Source organism: Typha angustifolia, chromosome 7 (assembly GCF_048772165.1).
Source record: "Typha angustifolia cultivar Huaian chromosome 7, ASM4877216v1, whole genome shotgun sequence".
Taxonomy (NCBI): Eukaryota; Viridiplantae; Streptophyta; class Magnoliopsida; order Poales; family Typhaceae; genus Typha; species Typha angustifolia.
The window spans coordinates 18,100,541-18,124,233 of NC_133245.1; the positions used below are offsets into that span (position 1 = coordinate 18,100,541).

Sequence of the window (23,693 nt, forward strand, 5' to 3'; positions counted from 1 at the left end):
TTTGATAATTGAATGGGATAAAATAATAGTGATCAAAATATAATTAAGTCTTATGATTTAAGACAATAAAACAAACGAATTTCTAAACTTAAAAGCAAAGGAAGTCCTAATTAAACTGATTCTGAAGAAAGATTTTCTTTTGAAATTTGCGTTTCATTCTTCTTGTTAGTCAATATTTGCGTGAGAGAAATAGCATTTACTTGAGTGGCAAGAAAAAGACTATAGATGCGTGCGTGCGTTTTGAGAAAAGAAGGATTAGTGGTTGGTTTGGGTTTGCTTTTGAAGAAGTGCATTCATTCCTATGTGCCGCACTGAAGTGTTTGTTAATTGAGGAAGAAGCAAACCGGTTGAGTGGAAACGTTCTCCTTTTTGGGGGGCAACACGAGCTAATTCACTCGATACGTTTCGTAACAAATTGCAACTCGATACGGCTCATGAGCTATTAAAAACTATATATAGTATTTTAGGGCCGGGCTAAGAACTAAAGAGTAAGCCCGGTCGCCCGGGGCCGGCCTGGCCCGTTCGATGATTACATTCTCTAATCTGAACTCTCTGCGGCTCAATTGAGAGATACTTTGTAAGCTGTGTTATTAGAGGAAGCGCGCAGCCGCAGCCTAGTCTTGTCTTGTGTTAGCAGTCCAGAGAGATGGGAAAGGAGAGCGCGCTGTGGGACGACTCGGCCCTTGTCGATGCTTTTGATCGCGCCATGGCCACCTACAAGGTTGGAATGCTACTTCTTCTCGCCTCTTACTTCTACAGCGATGTGTTCGTGTTGGTTTGATGCGCGTGGAACCCGGATCATACTTCGGTCGCTTATCTGGAAACGTAGATGAGATGTTTGAGGAAATGGGTGAGAGGGTTTATGGTAGTTTGATTTCGAGCAGTCATGTGGCCGATAAGGTTTCCTCGGTTATTATTCCTTCCTTTCTGAAGGAGAGTGAGTATGTCTGCTTCCCAAATTGTACCCGACATAGCTAATATCTTTCTGTGAAAGATTGTGTGTGTACAAGAAGCTACTAGGGCAATAAAGAGAAAATTTACACACACACACACACACACAAAGGCGAAGATGGTACTCATATGCTGCAGTTGTAGCTGTGCTGTGGTCTCCTCCATTTAAAGGGTTCATCCTCAATTTTCACCAAGAAGTTAGTGGGAGTAATTGAATTGGATTTGCACAAGATTCCTCAATTCGCAGAATTGTCTATTAAGTGAGCGAGCACTTCAGTGGTTGGGGAACTTAGTTGTATAGCTCATTGCTCTGGCGCAGATTGCTTTACATGTACAGTCTGAAATCGCAATATTTAGGTGTCTTGTATGTTTAGAAGATTATTGTTCCCGATACCTTCTTTATTGGGCCATTTATATAGTAATTAATTTGAAGAGCTGTGCCTTATCGAGGGAGCTTTACTGGTTTTTCAAAATTGCACATGTATTGCTGATATGTATATTAGCTCTTCTGCTTCTAATATATCTTTTATTTAGTGTAGGCCACTACTTTGGTGCACCTCAATTTCAATATAGTACTCCCTTCTTTTTCCGACAATGAATGTTTATCTGACTGATCAGAATATTTGTTTTAATAATCACCTGCTTAATATTAGGCAATGCATAGCAAAAGCAACCACAGAAGTTCTGCTGAAGAAGAAAAACAAACAGGCGATGTTAATGAAGAGGAACCTGCGCATACCGAGCCAACAACAGAGTAAGAAATTACGACTTCCTCAGTGAACCCTGTGCTTTGAAATATATACAAGTTGGTGGAATACTTATGCAGATGCATCTTTAGATATTTCTTAAATTACTTTACCTGTATTTTCACCTTTTTCTCTACTGATTGAGTTTAGTTCAACATGGGGATGAAGGTGTATCTTTAAATTTTTCTAGAGTCATACTGATTTAACATACACTATTGCAAGTTGTTGAAATATCTTTTTTAATCGTCTATATATCTCTCATTTTTTCTGCTCTGCAAACTTTGGATTCCTCATCATTTTTATGTTCTTTATGCAAGACTGGAGCTGGATGATAAAGGCAATGAGATATCCAGTAGAGAAACAGAGACTTCTCTACCCTGCCACGAGGATGGGAAAGCTACTAAAGACCTTCCTATTCAAGAAACTTCCCCAGATTTACATGCCTCAGAATCTGAGACATATTCCCTGGGCCTCTTTAGTTCTGATAAAAAAGTTGATAGTTACTCTAATCAACAAAATGCTGAGTATAATGAACTCCTTAGACATTACTACGAACTTGAAGAGCAGAGGCAAAATGTACTGCAGCAACTTCAGCAAGCAAGTTATTGGAATTTTGAAAACCCAGTTCAATCTTCCACATGTCAAGAACAGCAACTTCTTGCATATAATGCCTCTGAATATGCTAGACAACAACCCTGCTCGCTGTGCTCAAGCTGCTGTTTGGCTTCCCCAAATTTTCCAGCATCTTCTTGTAACATGAATATCCCATTACCTGGCTGCTATTATAATCTACCATGTACTTCATGCTGTTCTGCATCTCAGGCGCATAGCCTTCCTGGTTCTCTAATACTCTTCCTTCTTCCACTACATATTTTATTCTAAAAGTTTCAACCTTTAAGAGTTTGCTATGATCTCTCGTTATTTTATGATGTTCCAGGTGGTCAGTGTTCTGCTCAAAGTGGTGGAACTCTTATTGGCACATCATCCACGTCAAATCCAATAAAGCAATCTGCTGGTGCTGAAGATTCAGTTTTCAGTTATGGGATGAAGGCTGCTGAAAGTGCAATACATTCCATGAAGACTAAAATATCTGGTGATTCAAGCTCATCTGAAGGTGCAATTTTCTAGTAGCCTTTTAGAACTCCCGATTTACCAGATTGAATTGATTGTGAGGATGATGTTGTACATATTGCAAATTTTATCTAACAAATTCAGTTTCCCTTCCTGTTTTTTCTCAATTAGGACTTTTCTTTTCTTTGATTATAACTAATATGTCGAGCATCATATTGTTATACACTCTCTAATTCAAGAAGGTGAAATTTGAACTACTTTTCCGTAACTACAGGAAAGGAGAAGGGAAAGAAGGAAGATGAGACCATTGATAGAGATGAACATAATAGTTCACACAGCATATGTTCAGAGAGCGATCTTGCTGCTGTTTTGGGTGCATGGTATTCAGCAGGGTTCCATACAGGCAGGCAAGTCTTGTACTTAATGCTACAAAATCTATCCTAGAAACTTTTATTTCCTTTTGTTCTCCTTCCCTTTGTATGTGTATGTACAAGAAGAACAATGAAAAAAATCTGGAACAACCTGTTATGCAGGTACCTCTTGGAACAATCAGCAAGAAGCTCTCGCCGGTAGCGCTACTTGGGTGATTCCAACAATTCCTGATATCCTCGACTCTGACAAAATTAATTCGGCTGTTTGTAAAGACGAGATACCACAAACTTGAGCTACTTTGCATGTCTGTATTAATGACCCAATTTGCGGACTATAGCTTTCAGTTAAATGTTAAGTATGAAGAATTTACCCCTTCATGGGTGACTAGTAGAATTCAAAGGGTTTTTCCCGTTTGAATGACAACATAATGTAATTGTTTTGGGTTGTCTACAGGAAGAATTGGCCACTTTGTTCGGGTAGGGCCCAAACAAGTCAAAAACAAAAACGAGTTCAATTAATGCTATCATTTATTAACATTGTGACAGACATTCTGCAACTTAATTGCGTCTTATTTTCACATCATATATATAATTAAATATGTATTAATTTATATATATATATATATATGCACTTAATTTCTAAGAGCTGAATCTAAAATAACTGTAATTAAATTGCAAATTTCCTTATTGTGGAACTTAAAAAAGAGCTAAAAGAAAAGGTGTAGTAGAGAATAATAAAAGTAAATAAAAAGAAATATGGTGGACCTGCCCGTTCTGCCCAACCATCATGGCCGGTCAGCAGCACTTTTCAAGATCGTGACCTCTCGATGAGAATATTCCATTCCCCATCTCCTGCCCCTTCTTTTTAGTTATATCAATAATTAATAGCAAAATTATTCCCACTAATTTACTCTTAGTCGGCAGCCCAGTTATCATCCGACGGTCTGAAATCATGAACTGGCCCATTTGGACGGCCCACGTACTTCCAAACAACAGCTACATTAATTAAGTCATTATGGCTTCATCTGCAAGTTAAAGAATAGAAAAAGGAGCAACGTCAGGAACAACCGAACAACTCAAAGACTGCGACTCCAAGGAACCCACAGAGAAGACGACGAGGGAGGGCAAATAGTTCTCTTTTCCGGATTTATTTACCGAGGTAAGTATTAGTAATCTCTGTTTGCGATTTGTTTGATTCGTCGCTCTGTTTTGTTCATCTTGATAAAGTGTAAACAGATTCTTTTTGGTGGATGTTTGATCTCTTTTATTAAGAAAGTTGTGATCTTTTTGCTGCTGTTAATTAACATATTTAGAGGTAAAGTTTTGTGGGTAGGATTTGGTTTTGAGGGATCTATTCGGTCTGTTGGATTTATCGCGGTAAATTTTGCCAATTCGTTTAGAGTTAAAAGAACTTGATCTCATATCCTGGGTTATTATTGCGTTTGTTGTGTAATGTTGTGATCAAAACCCGAGGATTTTTTTTTTGGGGGGGGTTGGTTGGTTGTATAGCTATTAATGTGATGTGTTCTGTGGAAATATTACGGACCACTGTTTGACTTTATGTTCTCTAATACAGTAGGATTCTCAGTTCTGCTCTGACGGAATTATGTGGCATCAACATTGAAACTTGGGATAATTTAACACCAGAATTTTCGGATATGAAATTGCATGTTAAATCACAGATCCTTGTATTTTCTGAAGTCTTCATAAACTGTGTTTGTGGAATCCTGGTTATTTCCTATACTGTCCGGGTGTTTGCTCTTCCTGTCTTGATTTCTTATGCCTGTTGATGAATTGTCGGAGATCTCATTACCATTTACTTGAAGATAGGTTTAAAGGACATATACTTTTGTGGGCAATAGTGATTTATGGTTCTACCAGGCTGATGGATTTCTTGTTTATCTAAATTATGTGCTATTAAGACCCACTTTTTGTTGTTCTATTTAATGGTTTAGTTTCTTCTATGTGATAGTGTCTTGATACGAGAATGAATGACAATTTAATGGATAAAGTCAGCGCCTTTGGCGAGCGTCTGAAAATCAGTAGTTCTGAGGTGCGTCAGAAGATGACAGCTGGTATGAGTTCTATGAGCTTTAAGATGAAGGAGTTCTTCCAAGGTCAGAACCCTGCAGAGAAGATTATTGAGGAGGCCACCTCGGAGAACATGGATGGACCAGACTGGTCTACCAATCTTGAGATTTGCGACATGATCAATAGTGAAGAGGTCAACAGTGTTGAACTGATCCGAGCCATCAAGAAGCGAATCATGTTGAAGGATCCTAGGGTCCAGTATCTTGCCCTGGTTCTCCTTGAGACCTGTGTGAAGAATTGTGAGAAGGCTTTTTCCGAGGTTGCCGCAGAGCGCGTCCTTGATGAGATGGTTAGATTGATTGACGATCCCCAGACTGTAGCGAACACTAGAAACAAGGCTCTTGTCCTTATTGAAACATGGGGACAATCTGGAGATGAGCTCCGGTACTTGCCAATCTATGAGGAAACTTACAAGGTATTCAACTTGCATAGATTTACTGATTGAGATTGTCAGTCATGTTTTATTTAACAAGGTACTCTATGGTCTGGTATATGGAATTATAAGAGATTTATATCTTCAAAATATTTTAGCCTCTGGTATACATATGATGCTTCATGATATCACAACAAAATTTTCTGTTATTATTTGTATTCATAGTATGTTCTGTGAAAGCAACCTGATTTTGTTGTGAATGCAACTAGCCATATTGGCCTCTGTTGGAATGGTTTTGTTTTGCTCTATAGTAAAGGAATCCTCTCACCTGGAATCAACTTTTGTTCTCCTATTCTTGTTTTTTACTTTTGAAGATCCATCTTTATCATGTGCTTTACTTTGGAAGTGATTTATACTACGCAGACGTTATTGATGCAGTAGTTTAATAGTTCTATATAACCTTTTCAAGTTATACTTTTATTGCGTAAAACTTATAGTTGAGATGATAGCTGTGGCCAAAAAATGCCATATCCTTCCCTGTACTCCATGTTTGAGTTTGTTATTCTCATGTATGGGTGCATGTTCTCAACTATAGATACTTATTTTAAATTATTTGGTATTATATGTTTTTAGAGCTTGAAATCAAGAGGCGTTCAATTTCCTGGACGGGATAATGAAAGTTCTGCTCCAGTATTTACTCCACCACGCTCAGTTTCGGAAGAAGAATTTTATGACAATGCAACACAGCAAACTTTCAACGAGGTCAATGTGCCCAGTTATACTGCTGAACAAACAAAGGAAGCCTTCGATGTGGCACGTAATAGTGTAGAACTTCTTTCAACAGTTCTATCCTCTTCACCACAACAAGATGCTTTACAGGTGATTTAGTTTTATCTTTTTTCTCCATGTATCATATGACAAAAGTATTATTGCAGAATGTAATCATATACGTATGATTATACTCTTGTTTTCTTTCCACCAGATCTGTTTCTTTAAGCTTATCTTTATCACCTCCACTGGTGTAGAATGATTACCGATGGTTATCTGATACAACTCGGTGACCATTGTTGCTTTTATCTTCTTGTAGTCAAATTGACTTGCTAATCTTTTGGGTTGAAAAATATGTGTTGAGGCAAAATAATGAAGTGGATGCATATGCTTTTTAGTGATTCCTTATAATCTGCTTCCGGTACTTTTAGATGCAGGCCTTGTTATCTTTTACTGAATTTGGACTTAATATGCCTGAAATTCTATGTTCTTACCAGAAGTTGTCATCTTGATGCATCTTGTTTTTAAAAAAAATTATATTTAATCAAGATGTGGCCCGTTGGATGATAGTATGGTCATCTCGTAATTTGATTGCCTCCTTTATTCTTGCAGGATGATTTGACCACCACTCTCGTGCAACAGTGTCATCAATGTCAGTACACCGTCCAGAGAATCATAGAGACCGCTGGAGACAATGAGGCCATACTCTTTGAGGCCTTGAACATAAATGACGAGCTCCAAAAGGTTCTCTCAAAGTATGAAGAGCTGAAGAGGCCTCCGGTACTACAGTCTGAACCAGAACCAGCAATGATCCCGATCGCTGTAGAACCTGAAGAATCTCCACAGGTTAGCAAAGAAGACGCCCTCATTAGAAAACCGGCAGGTTCTCAAGCTAGATCAGGTGGAGAAGATGACATCCTCGATGATCTTGATGAGATGATCTTTGGTAAGAAGGGAGGAAGCACATCTCAGGATCAGGAGCCGAAAAAGAAGCGTGAACAAGGGAAGGACGATCTGATCAGCTTCTGAATACAAAATTCTTCTGCTAAAAACCCTTTCTCTTGTTTAATATAATGATAATCAATCCTCGAGAGGGGATATCATTCTTTTGAAGGGTGGGAATTCCAGATGTTTACTGGGGGTATCATTTATATTGTTAATGTTGTGTTTGAATATACTGGAACGTGAATAGAAGATTATGTATCTTTCTGAAGCTCAAGCAGCCTTTCGGTCATGTCTCTTTATTCAAAGAGCATGTTTATTGAAGTTCACAAATATGTACCAAAATGCATTTCTCGTAGCTATGGCATTACAGTTTATAAGATATGCGCTTTTGTTTGGGAGTTTACTCGATCACAGGGGTATTTGGATGAATGCCGGAAAAGAAACGCTCAGAAATAAAAGATAAAACGAAAGAAAAAAAGAAAAATTCCTGCAGCAGAGCAGATCAAGACTCTGTTACGTGTGGCTGATTGATGATGTTCGGACAAAGAAAGTGGTGTATGAAATAAGTTCTCCAAGTCCCTCAAATCATCTAATTTTTCTTTTGTGTTTGGTTTCTGAAAAATGGGGGATGAAAACTTATCTAATATTTATATTTAATTACAGAAAATAAATCAAACAGTAACTTCCTTACCTACCAAAATTAATTTATATATTCTTTTGCTTAATTATTTTTATTGAACTTTACTTTCTAGAACCAAGCACAAGAATGATATATTTTATTCGTTTATATACTATATATCATTGTTAATTTATAATAATTATTTAATTTCACCGAACACTTTTAATTTTTACCAAACATTAATAAACCATAATTACTCACTAGCAATGAATTTACCAAACAGACCTTCGTAGCACCAGTACCTACTTTCCAATCGTCTCTGACTCTCTGTTTCTATGGTCTATCTAACATTCTCAGACAACTTTTAGCATACCTGCTGGAATATATACGAATATAGACTACGATATTTTGGATTATTTTATCAGCTTGCGTGACCTTCTTGGTTACAATCCAGACGCCGTCATAAGAGAAGAGAAAAAAAAAAAAAAAAACTATCCAACTATCAACATTCAACATTCAACACGGCAACGCAATCATAAAGCCAAAGTCATAGTTGACTCTGTCCACATACGTGTTCATCACCCCGTGGTTGAGACTTGAGCTAAGTCCTAACAAGGTAAAGAGCCTTGCTTAATGCTTAACCTCGTTACCTGAAAGTACATAATTATTTTCCTCACACTTCTTTACTTGCTTAATGCTCAGAAATATTTCAATCTAGCACCTTATTAATTGTTGCATCTCCTGCGTAATAATTGACAATTTCCCAGATCCGGGAATTAAGCTATGGATAAAATTACTCGTATACAAATTTGCACTTCCACTGACGTGGTGGAAGGCCATCTATCATTTGATCTTTTCCGCAACGACCATTCATTTGCTTTTGTAGGAGAGTAAATCCAAGCGTCAGTAATAGATGGGTGATAAGCATTCGTCCACTATTTCTAACAGGCTAGGGTTTTCCAACGCTGCTGCAACTCGTTCCTTGTCATTTAATTGCTTATTTACTGCAAGAGTGGAGAATAAATTAAGCAGATAAGAAGGATTAGATTATCATCACGGTAATTGAAAGGCTAAAATACAGTACCAGATGCTTCAGTGGAATGTGTCCCAGGTGCCACCCTGATGTCGACCTAGACAAAATGCAAAGATCATAACAAAGCAGATTGCAGAAACTGGTAAATGAATCTATGTTGAAGCAAGAGTTGTATCCAGTAGCAGTAAAAATGATATTAAAATTGGACAAACTATCATCACTGAAACAGACTATCATCATCGTTATCATTGTACTTCTTGTCGCTCAAGTCATTTCCCAATAATATGGGGTTGGCTAGAGCACATTCCAAAGATAAGAACCCTTCAGAACTGACAGATTTATAAGATCCTGTTAAGATGACACCAACCCTCTATATGTTCGGAGCCAATTTCCTAGCCAGAGCAAAATAGACAATGGACAGGACCTGGAACACAACAGTGGGTCATATAAAAATTCGTATAGACATGGTACGAGTAGTCCTAGAAGAGAGAGTATCATGGAAATGATGGTTAAGGTGAGAAAGAACTCTGTTAGTTTTGATTTGATCAGGAAATAGAAGTCACAGCCTATTACACCAACGGTGAAACTTCTGATAATATATCTGGTTTTGACAGCATCAATAAAAACAAAGTCAAGAGGTGCACCACAAGGTCCACGTCACCGACTTCTGCACTGACATCTCATCTTCCAATTGGTTAGAGTTGCAAGCCTAAAACTGCACTCCAAATTTCAGAACCATTAACTTAATCTCATGAGCACGTAATTGAAACTTATTAAGGTTTGTGGTATCACCACCAGTTGTTGTAATGGATTGTTTCACAATAAGACAACTTCATTTTACATGCATATATACTCTATTTCCTTTCACTCTTGCTAGTTGTTGCCTATGCCAACTAAAAGTGACATCTTAAATCTATAAATTAAATTGTAGGCTTGTAGCACGAATTTTGTCCTTACTTTCTATTCACTGTCTGTGAGACCTTGGATCTCCTGAAAAATATGAACATCAATAGGAAGGATCAAATCCATAAATCTGATACTAATGCCCATATTATGGCCGTATAGCAAAAGACATAACAGGGTCACACCATGTACTGTTGTAGTGGAACTGTGGAACATCACATTTAAACATCATAGCAAAGTTTTTAGTAAATAAATGAACACTAACCAATCATACCTTGTAACCAATACATGTGGAACACATAAAAAAAATAACCAAACGATCAGAGTTTTTAGTAACCAATACAGAAAATCTCTTTCAATGCCACATAAATTGCAGAATAATGCTTTGTAGGGTTATCTACAATTTGAACTAAATTCAATTTATGAACACCAACTACTGGACAGCATACCTTGTAACGAGATGGAAGACTACGCATAAGCTTTACACGTATGCAGAGCCCAATAACAGTTGCCATACTGCAGTGCTCCACTGTCGGAGTAAACGTGACCCTGAATCAAAACAAAAACTCAAAGAACTTTGTCAAGAAGTCACAGAAGTACCATTGCAACTTATCCAAATGCGACATTACCTAACATGACATCGCCTTTCGTCGACTTCAATCAAGTCTTCGCTGACCACATTCAATTCTTCCAATGAATATGGATGTTCAGGATCCTTTATATCTCTGATATGCTTTGTGCAAAATTAAGGAATCAAAGAATTGTATAGAAATTTCAAGACGATCTATAGATTTAGAGTTTAGAACAGTTACTATGATTTAAGAAAAATCTTGTTCAGAGAAAGAACAAAACAAAATAAACAAAGAGATGGAAAGAAACGAAACATCTATAACAGAAGGATATCAAAAATTTCTTGCTGATCTATGGTCTCTTCAGCTTTTTCATCTATAATTTCCGGCGCATTACGAATACGTCTCTCCTTTTTCTCATGTACAACAGGATTAGCATTTATCAACCCCACAACCATCTTTTTGACCGAAGAGAGTACTTACAAGAATCGTGAGGTAAATTCCTGCAGACCATGAATAACCAAACGGAAGAATTCAGAAGTAGAACACAATCATAGCCTAAATACATTCCCTTCTTGAATGAAAAGAGACAAAATAAGCATCAGAATCCAAAGTCAAACAGCGCCCGCCCAGATAAGGAACGATGTAAGTCGCGGAACACCGATTTCAACCCGAAGTCTCATATTATTTTGCCACAATAACGGAAAAGAGATTTAAAAGAAAGAGTAAGAGATCGGAGAGGAACCTCTGAAACCAAGATGGGGCGAGCGAGAGAAGAATAAGAATAGCTTCTTGAAGGCAAAGTACGAGAACGATGAACATAAAAAAAAAAAGTCGCGGCTTGCCGAAGGAAGCGTCTTTGGACTTTGGTGCCGCTTTTGTAGGCACGAAGATGATGGATTCGGGTTCTTTGTTCGGGTTCGGGTTCGGGTTCGGATCCGCCCCTCGTGTGGATTCCAAGCCCGATCCCGATTTTAATGCACAATGACAAAAGTACTCTCATAAAGAGAAGACGGATGGAGGATTAATAGAGATCATTATGACAATTAATGGGCAACACAAATTAAGAAAAAGTGGTCATCTAATACATAGATATAACCTTGAATTATTTATTCAATCATAACACTTCTTTCTTCTTCGCGAGTAAATTGGGAGGAAAAAAAAAAGGCGAGTACATCCATCTCCGAGTAGGCGTTACAAATTAAGAACAACACTGGAATTTGGAAGCAACAAAGTGGCCGGGAATTAAAAAGCTTTTTTAGGAAGCAGAGGCCAGTTTGGCTCTCAACTCTTTCCTCAGTATCTTTCCCGCAGGAGATTTTGGGATGGAATGGACGAAGTAGACCTTGTGCAGCCTCTTGTAGAACACCACCTGGAATCAAAAGAAAAGTTAAAACCCTGAGAAGGATGAATCTTAAAGTATATATATATATATATATATATATATATATATATATATATATATATAGATTAAACTTCACCTGCTTAGCTATGAAATCTTTAATGGCTTCTTCAGTAATATCCGAGTCTTTAGCTCTTATGACAAATGCGACTGGAACTTCACCAGCCTCTTCATCTTTTTGCCTGTCATCACATCCATATAATATTTAGCAGTTAGACCCAAAAAGTTAGCATTATATAAATATATATACATATATATAGCGTGATATTAAGAGTAGCTGTGAGAGCTTACGGGACGACGGCGGCGTCGGCGATGGAAGAATGGGCAATGAGTAGAGCTTCGAGCTCGGCAGGTGGAACCTGCATTCCATCAGTTGGGGGATTAAATTCTAAATTTCTTGAGGTGCTTTTTAGAAAGTGGGTAGATATTGTGATTTTGATGGTTTACCTGAAAACCCTTGAACTTGATAAGCTCCTTCACACGGTCCACTATGAACACCTCCTCGTTGTCGTCCACGTACCCAATGTCTCCAGTGTGCAGCCAACCCTCCACGTCGATAGTCGCTGACGTGGCTTCTGGATCATTGAGATACCCTGTATGTTTTTCATTTATTTAAATTAGTCGCTCAGAAATAAATATATAAATTACTATATATATATATATATGTATATAGTAGGCCTTTGATGGGCCGAGGTAGCAGTACCTTTCATGATCTGAGGCCCACGGATGCATATCTCGCCGGGAAGATTCCGGCCGAGGGTGCAGCCCGTCTCGGGATCGATGACTTTGAGCTCAGCGTTGCGGACGACGGTGCCGCACGAGCCGGACTTGGCTGGGCTGGGCTGTTTCGCAAAGGCTGGGCACATCGAAAGCACTGGCCCGGCCTCCGTCATTCCATAACCCTAAAAATAAAAGATAAAATAAAATTAATTTTATTTGCTAGTTTTTTTTTTTTAATTTTAATAAAACCGGTAAATGTTAATTTACTTTTTATCCATGTTTGTTGGGTCAAACAAGGAGATTGGTTGGTAATGCCACTGGCACTGGATATATCTTTGTAAATTGTAATTGGGGGGGTAGGTCTATTGATACTATGTGGCAGGTCATCTTATGGCACCCCAAGTACGACAGACAAATTAAAAATAATATAAGTGGTGATCAAAATGATTTTATGCAAAGCTGCTCCACATGAGAGGCATCTCGCAAACTACTCATTTTGTCTGCATCTATTCCTCTCATGTGGTTGGACTAAGTTGCATAGTATATCAATAATTGGCTTTACTAACTAACTAGTAGATGAATATTTGCCTTTTGAAATGATCTGGAGTGCTCAATCCAATGGCCTGGGAAGTCTCACAGCTAGCGCCAAAAATAATGTGGGGGCGACCATACGGAGCTACCATTTTTTTTTACTACAGTCAAATTGGTACTTGGAAAGATCGTAAATTGAACTTATACGTAATTTTTAAAGCATCTTTTGGTATTATCAGAGTCTTTTTGTGAAATTTACTCTAGAGAGAGAGAGAGAGATAGAGAGAGAGAGAGAGAGAGAGTTGTCACCTGTCCAAAGACGGCTTGCGGAACTCTATTCTTAAGCGCCTCCTCGAGCTCCTTCCCGAGCGGCGCCGCGCCGGATAAGACTATCCTTATAGAGCCCAAGTCGTACTTCTCCACCACTGGATTCTTCGCGAGGGCCAGCACCAGCGGCGGTACCACCGCCGCCACCGTCACCTTGTACTTCTCGATCGCCGTCAGCATCGCCACGATCTCAAACTTGGGCATGATCATCACAGCCGACCCAGCTCTCAGCGAGCAAAGCAACACGGAATTGAGGGAGAAGATATGGAATAGCGGAAGAACGCAGAGCACCACGTCCTCCTTGTTCAAGTAAAGGTTGGGGTTTTCGCCGTCCACTTGCTGGGCGATGCTCGAAATCAAGCTCTTATGCGTCAAGATCACACCTTTGGGCAATCCGGTAGTCCCGGAGGAGAATGGGAGGGCTACTGGATCATTGGGATCGATGGTGATGTCGGGGATCGAGGTCTCGTCGGCTGCCGACATTTCCCAGAAGCTGATGCAGCCCTCCGGTGGGTCGTCGATGGTGACTACCTTGAATCCTTCGGATAATTTCGCGAGCTTACCGACGTAGGGGGAGACGGTTATGGCCACCTTGGCGCCGGAGGCCTTGAATTGCTTCTGGATTTCAGCGGGGGTGCAGAAAGGGTTGGCCGCAGTGGTCATGGCCCCGAGGAAGGAGGCTCCCATGAAGGTAAAGACGTACTCGGGGCAGTTGTGCAGGAGGAGCATGACGCAGTCGCCATGGCCGATGCCGAGATTGGAGAGGAAAGCTGCAGTCTTGCGGCAGAGGAGGTGGGTCTCCGAGAAGGTATAGATTTTGTCCGTGGCGGATGAGATGAGGCAGGGGGAGTCGGCGTATTGGGACATGTTCTGAAAGCAGTAGGTGTGGAGAGGGAGGTGGTTCGCTAGGGGAATATCAGGGAGTTTGGAACGGAAGATGGTCTCCACCGACGGTGGCGCTTCATGGATTTGGGTTGGGATTTGGGATTGGGCTTCAGGGGCAGCAATAGTGATCATGGTTAAAGATTCTTAGAGAGAGAGGGAGGGAGAGGAACAAAGAAGAAACAAAACAGAGTATACGGTGGAGAAGACGCAAAATGGAATATTTAAGGCAGAGGGAAGGCAAAAGACGAGACCTTTGCTTCGATCCCTATAATGGACTTTGATATGAGCAAGCTGAGATAAACAATACCAATGGAGAAGGATAGGTGAGCTCGTGATGAATATATAAATTTTGGGACAAAAAAGGGCTACCGAGAAAGCAAATTCAAGACAAGTCCTGTACCTCGAAAAAGGCACCAACAGTATTTAAGGTAAATTTAGCGGCCCAATGGAGTAATTAGAAGATCAAATCTCGAGAGAGATAGAGAGAGAGAGAGAGAGAGAGAGAGAGAGAGAGAGAGAGAGAGAGAGAGAGAGAGAGAGCGAGCGAGAGTAGGTAGAGAGGAATACTGAGGAGGAGAGGGGAAGAGGAGAGTAGCATAAATATAGAGGGGAGAGAGGGGGGGGTTAGGTAGGGGGATGTGAGTGTGATAAGACTTTCTTGTGGGGGAAGGGGGAGTTAGCTAGGAAAAAAAGAGGGGCGTGGAAAAGAGCATACACCCACCTCACCTTCAATAAAACCTCCCATTTTTTTTTGTAATTTCCTTCCTCTGCCTCTTCCCACATTTCTCGGCAACTACGCCCACCTAACTCTTGTTCTTCCTTCAACCATTGAGAAAATAACTAGGGACGAACAAAAGAAAGTCTCTCCATCTATGTCGCTCATATATATATATATATATATATATATATATATATATATATATATATATATATATATATATATATCTCTTTTTCAAACTGAAGAACATGTAGATATTTTTTTCAGGACACTTGGCTGGTGAAACAGTTACAACAAAGATTTTTCTTTTTTTTCTTACTTTTAAACTGTCGGATAATTTTGGTTACGGGTAAAAAAATTAAAAAAAAAATAAAACTCTTCAGAAGATTCTTACCCTGACCTATTCAGTTGTATACATCTCTTTAGTTACCGCCATTAAATTTGGCTGCCAGATCACTATCGTCACAGTAGTCCACCAGCTAAGGCTATGCAGACGTGGTACAAATCATTACCATGGCAAATAGTGGAGGCCAATCCTTTAACTCGGGCAACCGATCTCACGTGTTAGCTGTTTAAGTTTCCGCCATGCATGGACGTGGCATATTACGGATGGTATCCAACAAATAACATATGGATCAGGTTCGGAATCGAGACATTAATTAATTGAAGCTGCTGGTTAAATTTAGATTGGGCTAAGACTCCAAACTAGCTACTACTAGTAAATGAACTCCTAACTCCTTTTAAAGGAGGCTTGGTAAAGTATAAGAATGTTGGAACTGAATCTATCTCGGTCGTCCAGGGTGGACGAAACTGACCCAGGAAAATGAATGAATTAGTTTACCATATATATGATCTATTCCGTTCCCGTGCAGCTAATCCTGTTATCGACTCCAGGAGACCTGAGAGGAACAAATCATCTGCAAACTCCGATTGCTTGAATTTCCTGCGTTCATGTTTTTGAACCAATAACTAGCTGCCAAGTATCGCGGATGCAGGAAATGCATGCATCCACGGGTTTCAGAGTCTGTGCTCCCCGGTCCTAACTAAACCCCGCCATTTGTGACACAGCCACCACCTTCTTCCCGAAATAGCCATCTCCGATACCTACTTCTCAAACGGATTACCCTATTTTATATCTTCTCTCGGAACTATCGCTGTGCCTATCCATATCCTTGGTAGATCTCCTCTTCATGAATGCATGGCTTGTAATCTTGCTCTCTTTCCACTGAAGAGAGAGAAGCAGGCTTCTGGGTTCTTCCCTTCGTCGATGCGCGACGGCATCGCCTGCCGCGAGATGTTCAACAAGGAATTGACGCCCAGCGACGTCGGGAAGCTCAACAGGCTGGTGATACCGAAGCGGCACGCGATGCGGTACTTTCCGAAGGTGGCGGCCGCCGCGTCGAGGGAGTTCTTGGTCGAGATCAGGGACCGAGACGGCCGCGCGTGGAGCTTCCGGTGTTGCTACTGGAAGAGCAGCCAGAGCTACGTCTTCACCAAGGGGTGGAATAAGTTCGTCAAGGAGAAAGGCTTGCAGGCCAAGGACGTAGTTAGATTCTACCAGTTCGAGGAGATGGAGGGTGTCGGAAGGAGGCAGTACTACTTGGTCGACGTCCTGAGGCGGCGCAGCGTCAAGAAGGAGGAGGTGATGGCTAGAATGGTGGAGGAGGGAGGGCAGGAGAAGGAGGAGGTTAAGTTGTTTGGTGTTGTCATTGGCTAATCTATCTACGTACGTAGATATAAGATTTGTAGATGAAAGATCTATATATATATATATAGATATCTATATATATTTATATGTATGTATTTATATGTACTATTCTGGGTGCATGTTGTTGCATGTGACCTCATAACTTTCGATTGAGAAAGGCATATATATATATATATATGAATATATGTTCGCCAAATATTCCATCGCACGAATCCGTCCCATACTTTGATTCGTGCCATTTTGTTTGTTTCCTTCATTTGATGCATGGCATTGTGTCATGATTAATTAATCGCTGTTCTAACTTCGGATTTATACGTGAGCTGGCAAATCAAATGAAGATAAGTGACAGAGGAAAAGTTGATTAGTGTTAGTTGCTCCCGTTAAGTAGTAGGATCTGTTAGCTTCTCCTTTTCTTAGGTTAATAACCTACTAGTCCAAGGATTAAAATACTGAAAAGAGAATACTGCTCACGTTTAACATGCAGCAGCCCAACACAAGTGATCCACCTATTGCACTGTTTGTTTGGAAATTTAATGGCGTTTCTGTTAAACTTGTATCATTGGAATTTGAACATGCATGAATTATTTGAGCATTATTTCATCGACTTATTTTAATATTTTTTTGGAATAAATGTTTGTATTTGCCTCTTCCTCTTATCCAAAAGCAACACTAGGTAATTGGTTTTTCTCCCTCTAATTTTTCTTATTCTCTGTATTTATTTTGTGCTTTGTATTATAATGGAAACTCGAAGGTACAAAGTTGTAATATGAAGTAGACAGGATGATAATTTTTTTTTCTCTCTCTCTCTTTTCTCTTTTTTCTCATGCTTAGAGTGTAACACTAAATTAAACCATCACCAGAGAATTAAAAAAAAAAAAAAAAAACGTGCCCCACTTTCCCTCTTTCTCCCCCTCCTCTCTTTTCTCCCTATACTCTCTCGCAATCGCCACCTTATCCCCTTCCTACTCTCACCGTGCCGGAGAATCGCCAAAGGACGCTGACTCCGTCGATCGACTAGTCGAAGCCTCCTCTTCAATTGGGTATGATTTTTTCAATTTAATTAAATATTTATTGCTTTTCCACCGATACCTTCCTCCTCTTAGTTTCACCAAAAATTTGGCCGGCCGATGGTCTCGTGCCTCCCCGAGCCTGTCCCAAATAATTCCCCTCGCCTCCCTTTTCTAGTGATGCCCTTTGTGGGCTGTCTCGTCCCCCGGTGGAGACTACACATGGTAACCTCCTATAGTTGGCTTTCGAGCCTTTTTCCAATCATCGTCGTTGGTTTCTCCTCTCTTTGGCCATTTGGAAAGTTTCCTCCACAATGGGAAGTCGATGGCATCTTATTTTTGGGCTCTCGTAGCCTAGGCAACAGTGTGGGCCAACTCCACGACCGGCGGCCATGGAGAAGCATATAATAATGTTATATTGCTATAACTCTATGTGAGCTGGAGATAAATTAGTTGATAGTTAGAATGATGCATATTATATATTCTTTTATTTTATGTATTAATATATGTGAGCTGTAGATATGAGCATGTTGCATATACATATTATTGTGATCATGTTGACATATATGTGTGTGTATGGCATCTTTCTTTATATTACTTTTAGATTGTAAAAAATGTATATTTGTTGGACTTTATGCTCGTCAATTTTTGATAGAAATATTTTGAGATTAATAGATGACCTTGAGTCCATGGAGAAGCTAATAAAGATTTGTTTATAACCTCTTTATTTATCGTATTATTGTAAAATAAGTTAGATAAATTATAGCCTATACGTAAATATTTATTATGTTGAGGTGTATGGATATATATATCCTGAGACTTTGTGTGATATGTGATATTTTTAGACTTCTTTTCAATTGTATTATTTATAAAAATATTTAGTCTTTGTGTTGTATATTGTGTAGAAATATTTTTTACAATCAATAAATAATGTAAAAACCACGTGAGACGTATATTTGGTGGTGGTTGTTTTAACTAGACCGATGTAACATAGTGTTATTATTTGATTACGATAATAAAACACTATTTTTTTTCAATTTAAATATAGTTAACATTATTTTGTTGCTGGTTACCTCTCTAATCATGGGACATATATATATATATATATATCTATCTTGACTATTCAAGTCAAGGAGGAATTCTATAATCTACTCTGTGTACCAAATTGATGTAATGGGCTTAACAGGTAATGACCCAATAACCTTATTAGGCTGGATCCATGTCACTAACGGGTCGGGCTTTCAGTTGAGGCCCATAGAGATATTTTTCTTGCTCTTGGTTCTTCTTCTTCTTGAGTCTCCAGATTTGGTTAGAAGGTTTTGAGCTGTGGGGAAAGAGCAATGGAAGTGTGAGTACTTCAATTTATTTCTTACTTTACTGCTATTTTTATTTGGATTTTGATCTGTTTTTAGAATCCATTGCTTGCAATCATCTTGTTTGTTTCTTCTTTCTTTTTTGTTTTTTTGTTTTTTTCGATCAGAGTTGCTTCGGCTCCCGGGAAGGTTCTGATCACTGGTGGGTACCTCATCTTGGAGCGACCAAATGCGGGGATCGTTCTCAGCACAACCGCGCGCTTTTATGCGATCGTGAGGCCGCTCTACGAAGAAATCAAGCCCGAGAGCTGGGCCTGGGTGAGCGATTCTTTCTCATATTACCGTAGATTCACCTCGAATTCACATGCCATAGATTGGCAATTAAGGGGAAAATAGGAGAAACTACTCATTATGCAGGTGTCTAGATGTATGCCAAGTTGCCAACTGATGTAATATGAACTATATTGTGCAAACTAGAATCAGAAATTCTTGATTGATACATGATAATCTTTGTCTTTGTTAGATGCTTATGCGTACTGGTATTGCATATTATAAAGGCGACCTTTTTTCTTCTAGATGACTTAGCTCCCTTACTTATTGATTCTCCTTTTAGGCATGGGCAGACGTAAAAGTATCATCCCCTCAACTTTCTAGACAATCCACCTACAAGCTGTCACTAAAGAACTCAAGCCTCCAGCCCACTTCATCAAGGCAAGTTCTTTAATATACATGACACAGATTATGTTATTTTAGTTTATACATCCTTTAAATATTGCCCTTTTATGTTTATAGTTAATTTGACGAAGAATTGAGCTCTAAAAAGTCTAAAGCTTGAAGTCTTGACTTCATGGTTATCTGAATAATTAGCGGTAGGGTGGATTAACCCATAGGTGGTTATGAGAAGCAATTAAACCTTTTTAGCATTTAAGATTATATCAATGCCTTGTTTGGTTGAGTACTGAGATGCCATGAAGCCTGTCTGCTCTTCAAGTAGATCAAGTGGCATAGTTCCTGTGACATTTTAATTGTCTCAAGATTTCAGGGAGTCAACAAACCCGTTTGTGGAACAAGCAGTGCAATATGCTGTAGCAGCTTCTAAAGAAATTCTCAGTGACAAGGAGAAGAAAGAGGCAATAGATAAACTACTTTTGAAAGGTAATATAAATTTTTTTGCTACTTTTCTCTTCTCTATTCACTCAATACTGACTATGCCTTTGACTATGATCCTGTTAAATGTAATATTCATCCTATCACCCTGCATCTAAGTTTTGAATGATTTAACCATGCAGGTCTGGATATTACAATCTTAGGTTCCAATGATTTCTATTCTTATCGAAATCAGGTATCTTACTATCTTTCTTCAATGTTGTAGCTCGTGCTATATCCCTATGCTTCATAATCTGTCTTAAGCATTTCTCACTAAGGTTTCTTTCTGTCATTGCATTTTCTGCATCTTTTTACATATCTTAATTTCAGATTGAAGCACGAGGGCTACCTCTGAGTTCTGATGTATTGGCTTCTCTTCCACCCTTTTCCTCAATCACTTTTAACTCGGAGGCCTCCAATGGAATGATGCCTGGAGAGAGATGTAAACCTGAAGTCGCCAAAACTGGACTTGGCTCATCAGCTGCAATGACCACATCAGTTGTTGCAGCTCTACTTCAGTACCTTGGAGTTGTTAATCTCCCATTTTCTGGAAAAGTTTTATCTGATGGTAAGGCAGCTGATGCTGATCTAGATTTGGTACATGTTATTGCTCAAAGTGCTCATTGTTTAGCTCAAGGAAAGATTGGCAGTGGTTTCGACGTCAGTTCTGCTGTCTATGGCAGCCAACGCTACATTAGGTTTTCTCCAGAAATTCTCTCTTCAGCTCAGGTTTCTTCTTCTTGCGCCATCTCTTTCCATTACATGTTATATGGATATAATGCCATCTCTTGCGTTGCCTCTTTTCTACTTTTTCTACGCATTATTTTGGTGCTTGTATAATATTATATCCAAGGGGGTGCTCCCTTAATTTCAAATATACTCCTTAAGGTCTTGTTTGCTTTGAGTTTAAGGATCTCCACCGAATTGGTTCAAGAACTCCTAAATTGGTTCAGTAATTAAATATATGTTTTAATCTTTATTGTATCTAATTAATTGATTCGGGGCTTAACCTCAAACCAAACAAGGCCTAATTATCTTTGGTAAAGAAATTGCTTTTTTCTACACTGCTCGACTCTTTAAAAAGAATTTGAATTAGGTTAAAGATTAAGTGGCATTTATATTCTTCTCGGCAAAACTTGATAAGTTTCGTTTATTCATGTAGCTGGCATTCTCTCATTCAGGTCTGTGATTTGCCAAAGTACATTGACGAAGTATCTATTGATGCCCTAAGCTGCAGACAGTAATACCCATCGATTTCATCCTGAGTTATAGACTTGTAACTAGATACAACTGGAAAGCATCTACTTATATTGATTTTCCACCACAATTGAGTCGTTGATGCAAACATAAAATGATTATATCTGGAACAATGAATGGATATCAACATCTTGTGTACGTTTGATAGAGGATGTGTCTAATATGATTTACCATATCTGTTTTGCAAACCAAGAATCTTGGATTTGGATTATTTTATGATGAGCTCATTTACAGAAGGATGACTTTGTTAGCTTCTAAACCATAGCTCAAGAACCTTCTATTTTTGGTGAAAATTATGAAATTGTTTGTTTCTATAGGTTAGGGTTGGAAAGCGCTTTCAGGATGCAGCATTTGATATTCTTAAAGAGAAGTGGGATCATGAGAAACTTCAATTTTCTTTGCCTCCACTGCTGACCCTTGTGAGTTTGTTAACTTCTCATTACAGTAAGTATTAACAATTTAGTTAATTTGGTATATTAGGAATATACATCATTCTATTTCTATGATATTTTAGATGCTTGCAAACATCTCTCTTGGTAAGAATAAGCAATGTACTAAATGTTGGCTTGGCTCTAATTATTGTGGATTTGCTTTTATAGTTTATTTGGTTAGTCAAATATCTCTTATATGCTGTCTTGTTAATTCTGCCATGCATGTCCCAAACTCCATTGCTGGTTGTAGATTTCTCATTGTTGGGTTGTACTTTCTTTTGACAGTTACTAGGGGAACCTGGTACTGGAGGTTCATCTACTCCATCGATGGTGGGCTCTGTGAAGCAGTGGCAAAAATCTGATCCTCAAAAATCCCTAGAGACATGGAAAAGACTTGGTGAAGCTAATTCAATGCTTGAAGCACTACTTAAAAGATTAAGTAAATATGCAGAAGATAACTGGGAGGCATATAAACATGTCATAGGCACCTGCAGTGGTCATGCATATGAAAAGGTGACTTGTGATTGCATTAGATTTTAACTTGTGCAGTCTCCGAATCATTTTATTAATCCTTAAAATCCGAAACTATATTTCCCTTGATCAATTTATTAGATATCCCTCAAGAGTCTATTCATTTCTTTTGGGATTCTTTATGGACAGGGGATTTAACAATAGACACTAGATATAATAATGTAAAAAAACCACTACCAAGGGCAATTTCCGCTGGTTTTCAAACTTCCACTACTGCTTTAAATAGATTCCATATGGCTTCCTCTTTAACTTTAGGTTACATGTAACTATTTAAATTTATATTATCTAAGATTAAAATATTTTCCAATTTATACCTGGAGTCTTCTACTTTCTTTCCTGGGTTAACTATACATACTAAGCATCTTTATCGCAGTGGATGGAGCAAGTTGCTGATCAATATCAAGAATCAATCGTTAAGTCATTGTTAGAGGCAAGAGATGCTTTCCTTGACATCAGGTTCCATATGCGGCAAATGGGTGAGGCAGCTGGTGTTCCAGTAAGTGATATTGTTCAATATTCTTTGATGAAGAATTTGCACTAGTTCCATTTTTCAAGTTTATTACAGATTAAACCAGTTTCATTTGTACTTCCTTCTTGTACTTTGTGTTCAGTGAATAACTCGTTTTAGAAATCATTGGTCAAAGAACTCAAGTTTTATACTAATTACCATATAGAATCGGAATGGTCTTTTCATCAATATGTTGCAATTTCGTTCATTTGCATTTTGATCCCCAGATACAAATTGTTGCTTTTATATGATGCAGTTATAATTGAATTGTTAAGCTGGCTCTGCAACATCACTAAACCATCCATATATTCTAATTTTATAGATAGAACCGGAGTCGCAAACTCAACTATTGGATGTCACTATGAACATGGAGGGAGTATTGCTAGCAGGAGTTCCTGGAGCAGGGGGTTTTGATGCAGTTTTTGCCATTATTTTGGGTGAAGCAACTACTGCCGTAGCTAAAGCTTGGAGCTCACTTGGTGTGCTGCCCCTTTTGGTCAGAGAGGACCCTCATGGTGTTTCACTAGAAAGCGGTGACCCGAGAGCAAATGAAGTTTCCTCGGCCATTTCTTCGATCCAAATAAATTAGCTTCCAGCTCGTTCAATTTATTTGTAGTAACCTATGTTTATGCTTGGGTTATTCATGCTACAATTGCAAAATGTGGTTAACATGCATTACTGAACGTTGAATACCTTGAATAAAATAAAGAAAAACAGCAGCAGAAAGCGTAAGGTTGTGTATAATGTTACAGTTCTTAGTGCCCGTTGT

At 38.9% G+C, this 23,693-nt stretch overlaps 6 protein-coding genes across 6 annotated transcripts; 4 read left to right on the plus strand and 2 right to left on the minus strand.

Moving 5' to 3' along the window:
* The first annotated feature begins 510 nt into the window (after window positions 1-510).
* On the plus strand, window positions 511-3,696 carry LOC140763954 (uncharacterized). The gene is made up of 6 exons (XM_073102346.1): window positions 511-721; window positions 1,605-1,705; window positions 2,015-2,535; window positions 2,635-2,811; window positions 3,043-3,175; window positions 3,302-3,696. The coding sequence occupies exons 1-6, from the start codon at window positions 647-649 to the stop codon at window positions 3,339-3,341; spliced, it is 1,047 nt and encodes a 348-aa protein (XP_072958447.1). The 5' UTR covers window positions 511-646; the 3' UTR covers window positions 3,342-3,696.
* Window positions 3,697-4,141: 445 nt separating this feature from the next.
* On the plus strand, window positions 4,142-7,637 carry LOC140763988 (TOM1-like protein 1). Its single transcript, XM_073102389.1, has 4 exons — window positions 4,142-4,298; window positions 5,112-5,645; window positions 6,237-6,482; window positions 6,984-7,637. The coding sequence occupies exons 2-4, from the start codon at window positions 5,127-5,129 to the stop codon at window positions 7,398-7,400; spliced, it is 1,182 nt and encodes a 393-aa protein (XP_072958490.1). The 5' UTR covers window positions 4,142-4,298; window positions 5,112-5,126; the 3' UTR covers window positions 7,401-7,637.
* Window positions 7,638-8,640: 1,003 nt separating this feature from the next.
* On the minus strand, window positions 8,641-11,407 carry LOC140762699 (protein AE7-like). The gene is made up of 6 exons (XM_073100601.1): window positions 11,186-11,407; window positions 10,774-10,943; window positions 10,501-10,605; window positions 10,321-10,420; window positions 9,020-9,065; window positions 8,641-8,939 (listed from the first exon to the last, which is right to left on the minus strand). Exons 2-6 carry the CDS (start codon window positions 10,896-10,898, stop codon window positions 8,839-8,841), a joined length of 477 nt encoding a protein of 158 aa, XP_072956702.1. The 5' UTR covers window positions 10,899-10,943; window positions 11,186-11,407; the 3' UTR covers window positions 8,641-8,838.
* Window positions 11,408-11,503: 96 nt separating this feature from the next.
* On the minus strand, window positions 11,504-14,840 carry LOC140762698 (4-coumarate--CoA ligase 2-like). Its single transcript, XM_073100600.1, has 6 exons — window positions 13,403-14,840; window positions 12,546-12,744; window positions 12,290-12,435; window positions 12,134-12,201; window positions 11,922-12,024; window positions 11,504-11,812 (listed from the first exon to the last, which is right to left on the minus strand). The coding sequence occupies exons 1-6, from the start codon at window positions 14,435-14,437 to the stop codon at window positions 11,699-11,701; spliced, it is 1,665 nt and encodes a 554-aa protein (XP_072956701.1). The 5' UTR covers window positions 14,438-14,840; the 3' UTR covers window positions 11,504-11,698.
* Window positions 14,841-16,221: 1,381 nt separating this feature from the next.
* LOC140762636 (AP2/ERF and B3 domain-containing transcription factor At1g50680-like) lies at window positions 16,222-16,740 on the plus strand. Its single transcript, XM_073100508.1, has one exon. It carries the CDS (start codon window positions 16,222-16,224, stop codon window positions 16,738-16,740), a length of 519 nt encoding a protein of 172 aa, XP_072956609.1.
* A 2,213-nt stretch (window positions 16,741-18,953) lies between these two features.
* On the plus strand, window positions 18,954-23,669 carry LOC140763794 (phosphomevalonate kinase, peroxisomal). Its single transcript, XM_073102145.1, has 10 exons — window positions 18,954-19,086; window positions 19,219-19,369; window positions 19,665-19,766; window positions 20,098-20,206; window positions 20,341-20,393; window positions 20,528-20,926; window positions 21,772-21,873; window positions 22,171-22,398; window positions 22,790-22,912; window positions 23,247-23,669. The coding sequence occupies exons 1-10, from the start codon at window positions 19,079-19,081 to the stop codon at window positions 23,511-23,513; spliced, it is 1,542 nt and encodes a 513-aa protein (XP_072958246.1). The 5' UTR covers window positions 18,954-19,078; the 3' UTR covers window positions 23,514-23,669.
* The last annotated feature ends 24 nt before the right edge of the window (window positions 23,670-23,693 follow it).

Excerpts from the sequence above, each read along its gene's own strand:
- LOC140763988 (XM_073102389.1), top strand. The coding sequence starts at position 5,127 with ATGAATGACAATTTAATGGATAAAGTCAGCGCCTTTGGCGAGCGTCTG. Across the intron at positions 5,646-6,236 it reads TCTATGAGGAAACTTACAAG|AGCTTGAAATCAAGAGGCGT; the intron begins GTATTCAACTTG and ends ATATGTTTTTAG. Across the intron at positions 6,483-6,983 it reads CACAACAAGATGCTTTACAG|GATGATTTGACCACCACTCT; the intron begins GTGATTTAGTTT and ends TTATTCTTGCAG.
- LOC140763794 (XM_073102145.1), top strand. Across the intron at positions 20,927-21,771 it reads AAATTCTCTCTTCAGCTCAG|GTTAGGGTTGGAAAGCGCTT; the intron begins GTTTCTTCTTCT and ends TTGTTTCTATAG. Across the intron at positions 22,913-23,246 it reads GTGAGGCAGCTGGTGTTCCA|ATAGAACCGGAGTCGCAAAC; the intron begins GTAAGTGATATT and ends CTAATTTTATAG.
- LOC140762699 (XM_073100601.1), bottom strand. The coding sequence starts at position 10,898 with ATGGTTGTGGGGTTGATAAATGCTAATCCTGTTGTACATGAGAAAAAG. Across the intron at positions 10,421-10,500 it reads GAAAGGCGATGTCATGTTAG|GGTCACGTTTACTCCGACAG; the intron begins GTAATGTCGCAT and ends GTTTTGATTCAG. Across the intron at positions 9,066-10,320 it reads GTCTTCCATCTCGTTACAAG|GTCGACATCAGGGTGGCACC; the intron begins GTATGCTGTCCA and ends CATTTTGTCTAG.
- LOC140762698 (XM_073100600.1), bottom strand. The coding sequence starts at position 14,437 with ATGATCACTATTGCTGCCCCTGAAGCCCAATCCCAAATCCCAACCCAA. Across the intron at positions 12,745-13,402 it reads CGCAAGCCGTCTTTGGACAG|GGTTATGGAATGACGGAGGC; the intron begins GTGACAACTCTC and ends TTTTATTTTTAG. Across the intron at positions 12,202-12,289 it reads TCAAGTTCAAGGGTTTTCAG|GTTCCACCTGCCGAGCTCGA; the intron begins GTAAACCATCAA and ends GATGGAATGCAG.
- LOC140762636 (XM_073100508.1), top strand. The coding sequence starts at position 16,222 with ATGGCTTGTAATCTTGCTCTCTTTCCACTGAAGAGAGAGAAGCAGGCT.
- LOC140763954 (XM_073102346.1), top strand. The coding sequence starts at position 647 with ATGGGAAAGGAGAGCGCGCTGTGGGACGACTCGGCCCTTGTCGATGCT. Across the intron at positions 1,706-2,014 it reads CATACCGAGCCAACAACAGA|ACTGGAGCTGGATGATAAAG; the intron begins GTAAGAAATTAC and ends TCTTTATGCAAG. Across the intron at positions 2,812-3,042 it reads TGATTCAAGCTCATCTGAAG|GAAAGGAGAAGGGAAAGAAG; the intron begins GTGCAATTTTCT and ends CCGTAACTACAG.